At 37.5% G+C, this 15,308-nt stretch overlaps 1 protein-coding gene across 13 annotated transcripts in view; it reads right to left on the reverse strand.

Annotated features, from left to right (window-relative positions):
- The window catches only part of FBXW7 (F-box and WD repeat domain containing 7), a 170,219-nt gene that overhangs the window by 56,946 nt on the left and 97,965 nt on the right, over positions 1-15,308 (reverse strand). The window contains exon 1 of one of the 13 annotated variants that reach the window (XM_037168113.2): positions 1,081-1,500. The exons of the other annotated variants lie outside the window; for them this stretch is intronic. Within the exon in view, the coding sequence (XP_037024008.1) occupies positions 1,081-1,227 (147 nt within the window). The 5' untranslated portion in view covers positions 1,228-1,500. Of the gene's footprint in view, positions 1-1,080; positions 1,501-15,308 lie in introns of those variants that run through there. 13 annotated transcript variants of the gene reach the window in all.

A 15,308-nucleotide genomic window follows, 5' to 3' on the forward strand; every position in this document is an offset into this window, starting at 1 on the left:
GCTTGAAATATTTTTCAACATGGCTACTACTTATTTGGAGAAGTGGAAACCACTCAAAGGGAGTTAAGATAACAAAAAACATTTTACAAAGGTAATGTAAGTCCCAGCAAATAGAAGATTCTCCTTACTAAGGAGAAAAAGTATTTTTCAGGTGTTTTGCAAGTTAATGTAATTGTTTAATAGAATGTTTTCCCCTTTAATTACATACAAAAAGCAAGAAATGGTACTAAAACACTAAAAGCACTAATGTATGCAAATATTCATTCAATCTCAGACAGGTTTTTTTTTGGTTTAATGTGTTCAGAATCATAAAACATATTTTAGATATAAAAATAGATCCCTCTAGTTAATAATTCAAAATGGCACTAACCAAGAAAGTCAGAAAATACACCGAAACTGCTTATAGGAACAGGGTCCAAACTTGGTGGCAGAGAGGGGACAATGTCAGGCTGGAAAACGCCCAGCAGCCCGTAACCCGCCGCACGGCAGCAGGAGCTGTACGAGGCGTTTGTGAGTCCAGGGCTGTCTATATATAAACTGCTACCATAGCCACCACACAATGGCGTGTTATTTTTATTTTACGTAACAGCAAACGGTAACGCCTCTCTTAGGTTAAATCTGAGTTTAAGAAATAGCAACTTTAAAATAATACAGCTTAAAGTACAGATAAACATAGGGAACTTGGAATGCTCTTTGTAAAAGCTAAATGCTGTCATTCCCATACATAAGAAGAACATCTCCAGCTTTATGTTCTTCCCACAAAATAAAAACTGTAAATTTTGGGATTTAGTATTTGCCGAGATATTTCAAAACATACCTTTCATATTTACCAATTTAAAATAAGGATTCCAACATCATAAAGAATTAATGAGACAAAAGAAAAGGGTGGATTGGGTAGCCCTGCCCTCGAAGCGCTTATATTATTAAAACTACCACTTATGTAAGTTTTTTGCTGGCTTAATCACGCACTGAGAGTTTCAGTTATAAAAATCAATTGAAAACAGAAGCGTTTCTTTACTAAAGGAGGCAGAAGTACTTCATTTAAATAAATATTCCTTTTTTCAAATGTGTAAGACTTACCCGTCTTCGACAAAAGGGGAGGCCTTGGGCAATGATGCTGATGCTAAATATCTTCATCACAGTTTGGTGTGGTAGAGGCTCTTTTGCGCTTTTAAAATCAACAGGAACCAAGCCATGGTTTAAAGTAGCTTTTCCCAGTTTTGACATTTTAAAACTCTTCTTGGCTGATGAATACTCTCTACATGTAATACAGGCACATTACTAAAAACTCAGACCACCCAATTAAAATCTAATTCTGTTTTTTTTTTTTTTTTTAAAGGCTGAGAACCCAAGGCCTGCTGCTTTTGCTTCAACCTTCTCCTACCAAATGTCCTGACCTGTCTGAGGCTTGGGGAAGTGCAAACTATCCTAGAATAGCCAGGAATTATGAACTCCAAGTGAGAGCTCCTGCTCCTGCCAGTCAAGCCGCCTGTGAACCGCCCATGCAGAGTCAGTAATGTGAACACTAGGAAGCAGGCCTGTGTTGCTCCCGCAACTGGTGTAGGTATTCCCTAGAAAGTGAAAGGGAAGTTTTCTTTCCAAAAATAAAAATAAACACTGTATTTTCTTATGAATAGCTAAGTCTTCCTTACCCAAATAGCAGCATTAGTATTTTAGGAATGTTTTGGATTATGCTTCAAATTTAAGGACAGTGTTTATGCGTGCTCAATACATATATATATGTTTGTTCTATCTCAGATATATTCAGAATGAGCAGTATATTTACAAGTGTCCGTCCGAAGCATGTTTTTTCTTTTCCATACATACCATACTCACTATCTCATACTAAGACACAAATTGACTTGAGCTCTCTATAGTTATTAATATTAATTTTAACAGCAGATATTTTAGTTGTTTACAGATTTCAGTTCAATCTGAAATAAACTCAGTGATTGCACCTGGAAGTATAATAGGCATATTATTCATTAAGGACATTTAAAAAAACAAATATTTATAAATATAATCTGTGCTGAGAATTAATGGTAGTGAAACAAGTAACTAATCCGTTCACTTTCTCCAGCACAACACGGTCATATAAACCTATCGAAAACACAGAAGAGAGTGTAGTGTGCAGTCCGCCCCTCAAGAACTTTCAATGGTGGTCCCAATACCTAGGACAGCACTTGGAGATGAAGTCTCTCCTCACAGTAACCGCAAACTAATCTTTCCAGCATTATCTCAAATGTATCCTTCAATTAACCACTTTAGGTCAGTGTTAATTAACCTTTATACTACATTTCATTTTCAAACCCATAAACTAAACAGTTACAAAGATGATAAAAAAAAGCTCGGTGTGAGAATAGTTTTAATAGACGACAGATAACAGACATAAACTGTTTAGAATGCTGTTAACTGGTTTGTTTTCTCCTTCCATTTTTATGGTCTTCTTTCGATAGGTAGGCATCTCACCTCTCCTTCCAAGAGCTTTTATGAATCTTTAAAGTAGGTGTTTGGAATGTGATATGGAGCAAATGAAAAAGGAGAATGTCAGAAATGGGTGAGTTCCCTTCTAACCTTGGAGAGACCTGTCTTACAAATATAAAGTGGGCTGCTGGGAAGTCAATAGGTACCCAAGAAGTACCCACAACCCTCCCATGACACTGCTTTCTGAAAGCATACTTTCCTCTTCTACCACAATTTAGACTGTAGTTAAAAACACCAAACTAATAGCAGATGTGGTATTTTCTAACTGCACAAAAATGAATAAGTGAATTTCTCCAAAGAAGACATACAAATGACCAATAAGCACATGTAAAGATTCTCAATGTCATTAATCATTAGGGAAATTTTAAATCAAAACCAGAATGAACCAACAATGCCCACCCATTAATGGACACCAGCAACCAACCAATGAACACCCGCCAGGATGGCTATTATCAAAAAACAAACAGGAAGGAAGAGGAAAAACAGAGAAAATAACAAGGATTGGGAAGGACGTGGAGGAATCAGAACGCTTGTGCCTCACTGAGGGGACTATAAAGTGAATATAGATACTGGAGAAAATAGTATGGTGGTTCCTCAAAAATTACCACATTACCCAGCAATTCCATTTTTGTGTATCAATTCAAAAGAACTAAAAGCAGAGACTCAGACAGACAGTGGTACGCCCTCATTCACAGCAGCATCATTCACAAGAGTCGAGCAGCGGCAGCAACCCCGACACCAAGGGCGAGTGGATGGGCAGGCAAAGTGTGCTGCATACATACAATGGGGTGCTATTCAGCCTTCTGACCCGGGCTACCACGTGGATGAACCTTGAAGAGATAATGCTACGTGAAGGAAGTCAGTCAAAAAAGGGCAAATACCGTATGGTTCCCTTATATAAAGTACCTAGAGCAGTGACATTCAGAGACATCAAGTACAACGGTGGCTGCCCTGGGCAAGGGGCAGAAAGGAGGTGGGGGTCAGTCATTCATGGGCACTGAGTTTCAGCCGAAGACGGTGGAAGAGCTCTGGAGAGGAGCGCAGTGATGGTAGCACAACACTGTGAATGCGCCTCGTGCCGCTGAATTTTATATACACTTAAACATGGCCCAAATGGTAGCTTCTATGTTATGGATATTTAACCACAATTAAAAAACTGTTTTAATGAGGAAGTAAATGACTATGGATACATCCATAACCACCAAAAAAGCCTAACAGATTTAAGGATAGAAGAGAGGGTGCTGGAAATCTGGGAGCGGGAACGGCAGGACAAAGGAGAGCTGGATACGGCATCTACGGCCCCACTGGACTATTACCACCGTGCGGAAGGGCTGTCTCCAGCCTCTTTCCAGTCTCGGCATCTCCATGGTGCGCATTTTGTTTTTTAACACAACACTAACATTTTGTGTGTGTTCAACAGAACCTTCAAATATATTATATCTCTCCCCCTTACTAGGAAAATTCCTTTGAAGTAACTCCATAGAATGCGCCCTTTCCAAGTTACTATCACTATCTCTTTGTCAATATTACCTAGAGTTTTATGCAGACTGGCTTTATTCACAAAAATTCTTTCAGTGATACCTTTGAAATTAGTTAATTAACCTTTGAAATTCCTTTCTCTGAACCACACAGAAGATGTAATTTAAACATTATTTCAATGCAGAAAAATTACAAGAGCATACGTCCTGCATTCCTCGAGTTTCACAGACTCGCTCTGCACAGACAAGAGAACCAAACCGACCAACTCCAAATCTGACTTTCCTTTAATCCACTGGTCAATAAAGATACATCCCGAAAACACTATTTCCCTATTTAAAAGCCCTCAAAGAACTATGCAGTCACGTGGACTTACATGCAGGTAATTCAAAGAGAAGGAAGATAATGATACCTCTCATCTCTCTGGAGTCTGATTCTAAGAAGGGGTTAAAAAATGGAACTGAAAAGAATTTGGACTGGGAAAATTAAAACTAAAATCAAGAGTTCATTTTCCTGCTTATAAGACATCAGAAATTATTACAAAGTAAAATAAGCTTTTCATTTTCAAGAAATTGTTTACGGTGATAACAGGACTGAAAACTACGGCTGCTTGTATATCAAATGCTGTTTTATACCAGGGCCGAATTTTGGTCAACACAAAGTGGCGACCTTCTGATTCAACCTGATTTTTTAAAAAATCAGTGAGCAGCTGCCCTCTACTGGACAGTACAGGGCACTGCAACTGTAGCAAACCAAACAGTAAATCACATCATGCATCTACAATGTATTCTTGTGAAAAAGAGACACTATGAGTGATTGAGCAAAGTGAGTGCTAATTTCCAAATGCCTGTTCTACCACATTTCACCCTTTTTGGAACATTCAAGTTAACAATACTTCTAAAGCAATGTTCTCAATCAGTGCGGAAACACCCAAAGTACCAAATCTTCAAATACAGAAGGAAACCCTCCCTAGTCAATGAGGGAAATCAAGAACACACAGGAAAACTCCGATTGCTAATAGTTTAAAATGCAGCCAGTTCCATGTGTTCAAGAAAAAAGTTAGGTTGTAGTTTCAATTATACTTTCAAAAACATTTAAGATATTCTTAATTATTACCCCTCCCCCACACCCACTACGACTCTTCAAAACAGACAAATTCTTGCTGAGATGATCCCAACGAATGTTGAGGAAATGAGAAACAGTAGGTAGGAGCACCACCACCAGGGCCAGCTGCCTGTTTCCAAAGCCTGGTTCCTCCACTTATCGGTGGTACGACCTTCATTACCCTGGCCCTCAATTTCATCTACCCAGAATGCACGTCCCAGAATATCTATGAGCATTAAATCGGCTAATGTAAGTGAAGCACCTAGAATAATATTTCTCATCTTGTAAATGCTTTACAGATTGCATTTGAATTTCAAAGTCACAAGGAGGGGACACAACGGTGGCAGGCCGCAGCCGCCCTTGCCCGTTGCCCTGACCACGGGAACCCGCGCGAGCTGGCCCTCGGGAAGAACATGAAAGAGCGGAGCAACTCGGTTAAAGGGAAGCGCTCCAGGATGGTGGGCTCTCTGCGGCCACCAGCAAGCAGAGGACTTGGAGATCATGCGGCAGAAGCAGAAAAAGGCAAATGAGAAGGACGAGGAACCCAAGTAGCTCTATGGTCCAAGCTGTTGCTCTCCGCCTGTGTGCCCGGAGCCAGTCGCGCGGCGCTCGCGTTTCCTGCCATAGTGCTCAGGGGTCCCAGCAGCCACAGCGTTCCCATTGCCCTGGGCCTGCGGCGGCCCCTTCTGTGCGTCCTCCCCCTTGGGGAGCCTCTCTCCCCCTGGGCCACGCGTGGGGGTGAAGAGGTTACCCATTCCCGGTGTTTTGTAATCCTGTGGGGCTCACACCAAAGTATTAAAAGTAGCTTTGTAATTCAAATAAAGTCATTGGAAAGTAAGCAGATATTCTAAAATCCTGTGATAACTGCAGTAAAATATATTAAACACAATGCTCTTCATCCTTTAGAAAGACTTCCACAATTCTGTCAAAATTTTTACTGAAAAATGAAGCTGCAGGATCCCAGCTGTGGCGTCTTGGCATTTAAGGTTCCAGGTATCACTGACCACCCACCTACCAACCTGACACTGGGGAACTCACGGTAAAGAGAAGTTCTCTGTACAGGTGTTTTGTCCACTGACTGCTTCCGGTTTTCCTTCTTCTAAACGTTTGTGGTGGTCAAAGATGACTATACATAAATGCTACAAGCAACAAAATATCACCAGAATGGCATTTCTCAAATGTGTTAATTCTATACACTCCAATTTTCTTACAATAACAACAACAGAATGATTTACAGTAGCTTATTCTGGATTTTGACCTTTACTTTTATTCATTATTATACAGAAAGCTAGGATTTAACTGCTCTTGACCAAAGGCCACAGCATACGAATGGCATAAAGATTTTCCATTTTTCATCAACTATTCTTGTGTCAGCTTAAACAAATCACTTGGAATATCCACATTTTTGCAGACAGGAATATGGTATTATAGAGCATACTCTCTTATTCAAGAATATAGAGTAAGACAGATTATTTTCTATATTTAAGATACTGTTTTCACTCTTTACTAACACCTTAGATACCAGACTATTAAAATATTTCCCTAAGTCTAAGCAATTCAGATACAAAGACAGCAATTTAAACACAGAGGAAAACAATGATAAATCAAGAAATTAAGTTCTTTGCTTAATGATAAATGAACTGTCGACTTTGCATCAGTAAGAAGTTTCAACCACTATATCACTACTTCAATTGTAGAAACAAAAATACAATAGATTTAGTATAAAACAAATATGTAAATATATAAATTCCTTTAAAAGTTTTATTATTCATAAAAAGCATAAGTCAAATAAGTAAAAGTTTTATAAAAATTAAAATCACATTTAAAATGATTCTTTTAAAAGTTCTAAAAGACATTTAAGTGCTTAAAGTGTTCACTAATGATTATGAATTCTGATTATAATGTATTTGAGATATTATATTCATGCCAGTATTTAATGGGTCAAAACATGTTACTGTGTTTCCGTGCTAATTTCCTTTATCCAGGCACAAAGGGGGACTGTAACTACTCAAGAGAAATCAGGTTGGGCTCTAAAACAGCACATACAGTTTATGTACGTGGTACAAAACTGTGACGAGGTCATCAGAATTTACAAAAAAATATTACATATATATTTAATTTTCAAAATAAAACTGCTACGATACCAGGTTAATAAAGTATTATAATTGCTGTGATAGATAATCAAAGTCTGATTGCTGGACATTTACGTTGTTTCTGAATTATCCTGGTAATCCCCAGTTATTTAAAAATAATTGGCTAAAAAATAAAGTTGTACGTCAAAAAGTAAAATATAGAAAAATCAACCGAAAAAAGTCCCCCAAAAGGATGACAACAACACCCTAGAAATTCCATGATCAAAACCCAACTATTTATTTACTTATTTACAACTAAGTTACTTACAACTAAATTATTCTTGACTAAACCGTTACCTCAATCAGCTTTCAGACAAACTGCCTAGAGTTAACATCCCAGATAAACTTACTAGTATAGGAAAAATGCTGGGTGAATTTTCAGTTCTAGTTTCAGCTCCTCCATCAATCAGGAACCTTAGATAAGTCTTTTAACTGGTCTCAGATTCCAGATTTCCAGAATGAGGAGGCTGGACCACATGGTTGAGAATAAAGTCCCTTGCAGCTTTAAGGGCATATTGTAGTTCTGATTCTACCAGGTAGAATCAGACACAGCCTGGTTGTACTACTGGGTTGGATTGTCAGTTTGGTGACTCTTCCTTTATTACAGTTAATAGTACAGTTTTACAAACTATAAATAAAATGTACTGTTTCAATTCATTTGTATATAACTTCTAAAAATGGACCCTTACCCGTGTATTGTGAATATGTATTATTATTGTATGATAAGAAACATTTTTCATTTGGAAAAAAGTTACAGGCATAAATGATTTTTTAAAAACATTTTAAAAAGTAAGAATAATTTTTTAACTCAGGATATATATATATATATATATACACACACATATTTATCCCGCTATATATACATATAAATTTATATATGTATAAATTTCTTTTCCTACCATAGTCACCTAAATAGTGACATACAGAGTATATTTGATTTTTTTTAATAGACTTTGGATTTTATTCCCATATTTGTGTCTAGGAACTTCAGTGGTTGACATTAAAATAGCATTTTTCTCCATTCTTTCATTAAGCGTTTAAAGAAACATGAGATAAAACAAAAACCCAAGCACTGGACTGAATATTTGAAGTATTTCAAAAATGCCCACTGCAAAGCCTCAACGCCGTAACGTAAGTTGAACCCCACAGTCTACGCCAGGCCACCCCCACTGTTAACTGGTCTCACACAGCTGCTCACCAAGAATTTGGCTGATGATTATTATAGCCATACCTTTAAGTCAACTATGACAAAAATGACATAGTAATTACAGGTATTTCAGTCACGCAAAAGCCTCATGTGATGACAGAGTAAGTGATTTAAAGCAACCTGATTTTCCACAACTCTCAAAATACAACTTAAGAGTAAGAACAAATACAAAAACTTCTTTAATAACAATTTTTGAGGTCCCTCATCTAATTTACTTTCATGTACAAGTTTAAGCATAAAAGGATCATTAACTTCACTTAAACTAAATGTTCCTTATCATTTATTTCACCTGTAATAATTATTTATTTCTTCTGAAATAATAATTTGTTTCTCCTGTAGTGAAGAGTGTTGCAAAGCAGCGAATCACAAATAAAGATACAATACTAATAATTCTTTTAAAGCACAGTAAGTAAAGCAATTGGTTTTCCTATACGGTTTAATAAAAATTAAGTAATAAAGCAGGAAGTTCACCAAATTGATGGTGAATTTATCGTATGAAAAATACAAAGCTGAACATATGGAAATATAAGATACCTAACAGGGTTGAGAATTTTAAAAACTAAAATAGTAAGGAGAGGGGAGATAATTATGTTTCCTACACTGTTGCATTTATGATGCAATTATAAATAAAAATCATTTATTTTGAGTGAAATAAACATAGTTCTGCAACTTTATACAATTCTCAGTAACATGCTATGGAAGCATGTGAGATTTATCAATATTCACTAAATATTGATAAATTTGCCCTGGCTGGTATGGCTCAGTGGACTGAGCATGGGCCTGTGAAGCAAAGGGTCACTGGTTCGATTCCCAGTCAGGGCACATGCCTGGGTTGCAGGTCAGGTCCCCAGTAGGGGACACATGAGAGGCAACCACACACTGATGTTTCTCTCCTACTCTTTCTCCTTCCCTCCCCCTCTAAAAATAAATAAATAAAATATTTTTAAAATACTGATAAATTTTTCATTAATAAATACATACTTTTTTTACTCAAATACCAATATTTACTTTAGCATCAAATTTAAGTACAGAATTACTTTAATCACAGAAAACATTTAAAGTACAGAATTAAGCTACAGAAAATTCATTTTAAGGTCTCATTCTTGAATGAGCTGAGAGTCGATACAGCTGAACTTTCACTGTCAAATGATATATTCAACGAATGTACTGTCTCATAAACATCAACAATAATTTATAGCTGAAGTTTAAATTAAACTGACAGTCTAAGTTGTCATTCTTTCCAATAAATAGGACACTAAGTAAATAGTGTCCTTTTTTTTTAAGATTTACTTATTTTTAGAAAGAGGGGAAAGGAAGGAGAAAGAGAAGGAGAAAAACATCAATGTGCGATTGCCTCTCGCATGCCCTCTACTGGAGACCTGGCCTGCAACCCAGGCAATGTGCCCTGGCCAGGAATCGAACCAGCAACCCTTTGGTTCCAGGCCACACTCAATCCACTGAGCCACACCAGCCAGGGCTCAATCCCTGCAATTCTTGATTATGCCTGAAACAGAGATTGAGAGCTGATATAAAGTTTCCAATTACAGGGCTAAAAAAATACAAATGTACTATTTTGATATGGCAGAAGGATCAAACACTAACAGAGTTCCCACTACACCCTGCTTTATTTCACATAAAGTATCAAAAAAGGCTTAAGTATCATTGTCCTACATTTTACAGACGAGGAAGTTGAGGCTCAGAAAGGTTTAAAAACCTGCCCAAGGTAACAGAGCTTCCAGGCAGTGAAGTTGAGAGTCTAATTCCTAAATTCATAGAACTACAGGGTCTGGCACAAACAATGCCCCTTTTTATTACAAAATCATAAGCATGTAATTCTGTAACATAACAATATCACACTTAAGCACACCATTATGACACTTTAGATGAAATGTTCAAATTTAAACTATAAATTATTATACCAATATTATCCTATGAACCACTTTCAAGCAGGCCTTACACTTCTGCCAGATTCTGTATGTTTTAGTCTACAGAATGTTAAGCTTAACCTATTTGTGTTACTTTCTAATCTTGCTGGAGATTTATTTGGAGACAAACTTAAGTTTGTCAGATAACTGAGTTCACAACCACAACAAAATTACAACTATACTATAGAACAACCATCATTCAGAACCATTAAAAATTGAGTTGAATGGAAGTCTGACGACTACGGAATTCAAGAAACCATATCCATTCAGTCTGGCAGGAGGGGTGGAGACACAGAGACACTGAATGGGCTGGTTCCACGCCCTTGGGTACTGGGTAAAGATTCAGGAGGGATATCTCAGGAGCAAAGAGTTCCAGCCGACCGCCAGTCCCTCCCTCCCTGGGTTCCAGTGCCAGGAAGATCAGTCTCCATAACTTCTGGATGCAAAAACCGGGGGGATTGAGTGGGTGAAAGAAACTGCTGGAGTCCTAAGCAGTTCCTCTTAAAGAACCCACACATGAACTTACTCAGACTCACTGGCTCTGAGCTCCAGCACTAGGGCAGCAGCTTGAAAGGCACCAGTGGCAATATGGGGAGGAAATGAAGTGTCTGGCATCAAGGCGAGCAGAGGCCATTGTGCCTTTTCTTAACCCTCCCACCAACAGAACCACAGAGCCACAGAGCCAGCACAGAGAGTCCCAAACAAGATGGATATAAAGAGGCCCACTCCAAAGCACATCATAATTAAAATGCCAAAGGGTAAAAATAAAGACACAATCTTAAAAGCAGTGAGAGAAAAGAAGTTAGTTACCTACAGGGGAGTTCTCAAAAGACTGTCAGCTGATTTCTCAAAAGAAACTTTGCAGACTAGAAGGGACTGGCAAGAAATATTCAGTCATGAAAAGCAGGGACCTACAGCCAAGACTGCTCACCCAGCAAAGCTACCATTTAGATTGAAGGGCAGATAAAAAGCTTCCCAGTCAAGAAAACACTAAAGGAGTGCATTGTCACCAAACCATTATTATGAAATGTTAAAGAGACTTATTTAAGAAAAAGATCAAAACTATGAGCAATAACATGATAATAAATGCGTATCTATCAACAACTGAATCTAAATAACTAAGCAAACAGGAACAGTGACAGAATCATGGACACACAGTGTTTTCATGACTGCCAGACGGGAGGGGTGTGGGGAATGGGAGACGAGGGGAGGGGATTAAGAAGTACAAACAGGTGGTTACAGAACAGCCATGGGGATGTAAAGTACAGTACAGGAAATGGAGCAGCCAAAGAACTTATATGCACGACCCACGTACATGAACAAAGGGGTGGGACTGCCTGTGAGAGTAGGGAGTGCTAGGTGGAGGGGGGCAAAGGGAGAAAAATTGGGACACCTATAACAGCATAATCAATAAAACAAATTTAAAAAAAAACAAAGATATTATGATTTCCTACAGCAAACTGTGTTTTTCAAATGGTAACAGCAGTACTTTCCATCTCATGTGCTCTTCTTACAAGGTATTCTCACACTCTTTCCGTAGGGAGGTGGAGTTTGTTTCAACCAAGAGAAAATGTAGAAGTACACTATGTGGTTTCCTAGGCAGAATTATTAAAAATGAGATTCAGCTTCCACCTTGCTTCATGGACTATACTCAGATGGTAGCCTTTAAAAATACATATTATTTTATTTTATTTCCTCCATTACTGTTTAACCCCCTTATGCCCTCTTCCACCTCCACACACACCCCACAATCAGCACATTGTTGTCCGTGTCCGTGAGTCCTTTTTCCTTTTCGCTCCATCCCTCCACCCCCTAGCCCTCCCACCAGGGCTGTCAGCCTGCTCTCCATCTATGAGTCTGTCTCTGTTTTGCTTGTTAGTTTAGTTTGTTCATTAGACTGCACATAAGAGTGAAGTCACATAGTATTTTTCTTTCTCCGACTGGTTTATTTCATTTAACATAATTTTTCCCAGGTCCATCTGTGCTGTTGCAAAGAGCAGAATTTTCATAGAACTAGAACAAATATTTCAAAAATTTATATGGAATCACAAAAGGTCCCAAATAGCAACAGCAATCTTGAGAAAGAACAAAATTGGAGGAATCACACTTCCTAATATCAAACTATACTATAAGGCCATAGTAATCAAAACAGCATGGTACTGGCATAAAAACAGACACATGGATCAATGGAACGGAATAGAGAGCCCAGAAAGAAACCTACGCCTTTACAGTCAATTAGTATTTGACAGAGGGAGCAAGCACATACAATATGCTTGCTAAAGATGATTTGTTCAATAAATTGTGCTGGGAATATTGGACAGATACATGCAGAAAAATGAAGGCAGACCATACCATGAGAATAAATTAAAAATGAACTAAAGACTTAAATATTATAACCAAAACAAAAAAAAAATCCTAGAAGAAAACATAGGCAGTAAAATATGAGACACTGCTCATAACAATATTTTTTCTGATATATCTCCTCAGGCAAGAGAAACAAAAGAAAAATAAACAAATGGGACTACGTCACACTAAAAAGTTTACGAGTTGCCCTATTTTAAATAATCTGATTGCCCTGAGGCCATCGTGCTGCGAAGAAGCCGAAATGAGCCCGGGTAAAAAGACTACAAGTAAAGAAGTCCTTGGACTACTTGAAGAGAAATCGGTTCTCGGGCAGCCACCAGCTATTCTAGACCCCTACGGTTTCACCTCCACCCACCAAGTGACTGCAAGCCTGGATCAGCAAGGCCCAGGTTCTCCCTCCTGAATTCACAACCTACATAAACAATGAGAAGTAATCAAGTAATTGTTTGTTATAATCTACAAAGCTCTGCGGTGATTGGTTAGGTGGCTGAATTGAACATCTTACAAAATAAGGAGCCCCAAGAACACCAGGAAGCGGCTGTATTCTGATAAACAGTCATCCTAGCAGTGGTAACCTCCAAACTTAACACGATGACTTAAATGAAAGGGATGACCCAATGAAAACTGAAGTTAGTGGGTGTCTGAAGGGTGGTAACAGTTTTGCTAACAAATTCATACCCTTTGGAAATGAGGTGTTTAACAAGTCTCTGGCTATTTTATTTATTTATTTATTTTAAAGATTTTTATTTATTTATCTTTAGAGGGGAAGGGAAGGAGAGAGGGAGAGAAATATCAATGTATGGTCGCCTCTCGTGTGTCCCCTGCTGGGAACTGGCCTGCAACCCAGGCATGTGCCCTGACTGAGAATCAAACTGTGATCCTTTGGTTCGCAGGCCAGCACTCAATCCACTGAGCTACACCAGCCAGGGCTGGCTATTTTAATAATAAACTTGACAAACAGCTCAATAGGACACTGACTGGAATTTACATTCAAACTAGTTTGATATGTGATAAATACAAGAAAAATTAACTTTTGGATTTCCTACAATCGTGCTTTTCTCTTTACGCCAAGCTAACTCAAATGACTAGAGGAGCAGGCAAGTAAAATGAAAAAGAGAAACATGTCAAGTTCAACACCTGGGAAGTCCATTTATGAGATGCAACTGATTATTGTCGTGGAAGCGCATGAGCCCAGCAAAGCCAGATAGTCCACACTTGCAAAGAAGGTGAAAAATCAGTATTTTTATGTGAAGTCTCAAATTTTTAAATGTTGGCAACAAATTTAAGTGTGTTTAAAAAATACTGTAGAAGACATCAGTTTGTAATCTGTTCTGTTCCTTTCTGGAGTAAAGCAGCATAAAAATGTAGTCAAACTAAAATACAGGATTACTGACATCTAAACGACATGGAACAAGTGATTCTGTTTTAAGTTTTAACTTTCTTTTCTACACCACTTATTAGAGTGAAATAGTAATAGGAAATAAACCCGAAAAACTATAACTGTGATATTATAGATATACCTCAGCATATTTAACTTTTCCAGTTATTGGACCTTAAGACAGATGGCAGCATATTGGTCAAGTACAAACAATTCCTTCTAGAAAATTAAATGTATAGTGTAGACATATCAAACCAACATCTTCAGTGAAGGAATAACTCTCAGCACGTCCTAAATTCACCAGCACTATTTCACTCATCCCTATTGCATCTGATTTCAATAACCAGAAACTGCCATTTAAGACTAACCAGAAACACAAAAAATTAAAGTATTTTCACTTTGAAAGTAAAGCATCTTCTAAAAGCAAGTTATTTCTAAAACAGAGAATCTATGTTCAATAAAATCACCAGCAAAGACCAACTGAACTGAAGGACATGGTACATTTGAACAAAGTCAATCTTTTTCTATTCAAAAAATCTTGTATATTATTTTTAGCTCTGGTGATTTATAAAACAATCATCATTCTTTATTTGCGTTTCATATAATTAGAGGTTAACATTTATAAGCAAGACGCTACCTGACAATTCTTACTAATAGTAGGAATCAAGTTAATATTCTGTATCAGATATGGCTGGTAGCTATATCAAAATTCTTCAAAACGTGTTCTCTAAAATACATCCTAAATAGAGATCATTTCAATCTTATTGAAACTTCCTCTTTCATCTGTAATAATTACATTTTCATTTGTTTATAACAATCTCTTAACTGTGAAAATTTTAAGTATTTCCTGTAGTATCAAGCAGTAATTCTAGAGTTTTTACAGAAGTACCAAATAGAATCTAGTTCCAGCTACTCAATTCAAGAACACCCACGTATCATTACAGAAAGAACTAGCATTTTCATCTCTTCTGAACACTTCCATGTGAGAACTCAAAGCCCCAAGATGACCCAAATTTACTTTCAGGTTCTCTTTCAAATTCCTTCTAGGTTCAGCAATAACAACCAGTTAGGGTGAAAAATACTTGTCAGAAAGCAAAAGTGCTTCACATTAGCACTAACAAAATTTACAGTATCAAATAACTGGACTTCATGCTAAAAGTCACAATAATTTAGGGCAAAGAATCAGTGGAATAGTTTCAACTGTCTAAGGAAGCAGGTATCTTTGAAACTAAATATTT

Source organism: Artibeus jamaicensis, unplaced genomic scaffold, assembly GCF_021234435.1.
Source record: "Artibeus jamaicensis isolate MK-2021 breed Jamaican fruit bat unplaced genomic scaffold, CSHL_Jam_final scaffold_537, whole genome shotgun sequence".
Taxonomy (NCBI): Eukaryota; Metazoa; Chordata; class Mammalia; order Chiroptera; family Phyllostomidae; genus Artibeus; species Artibeus jamaicensis.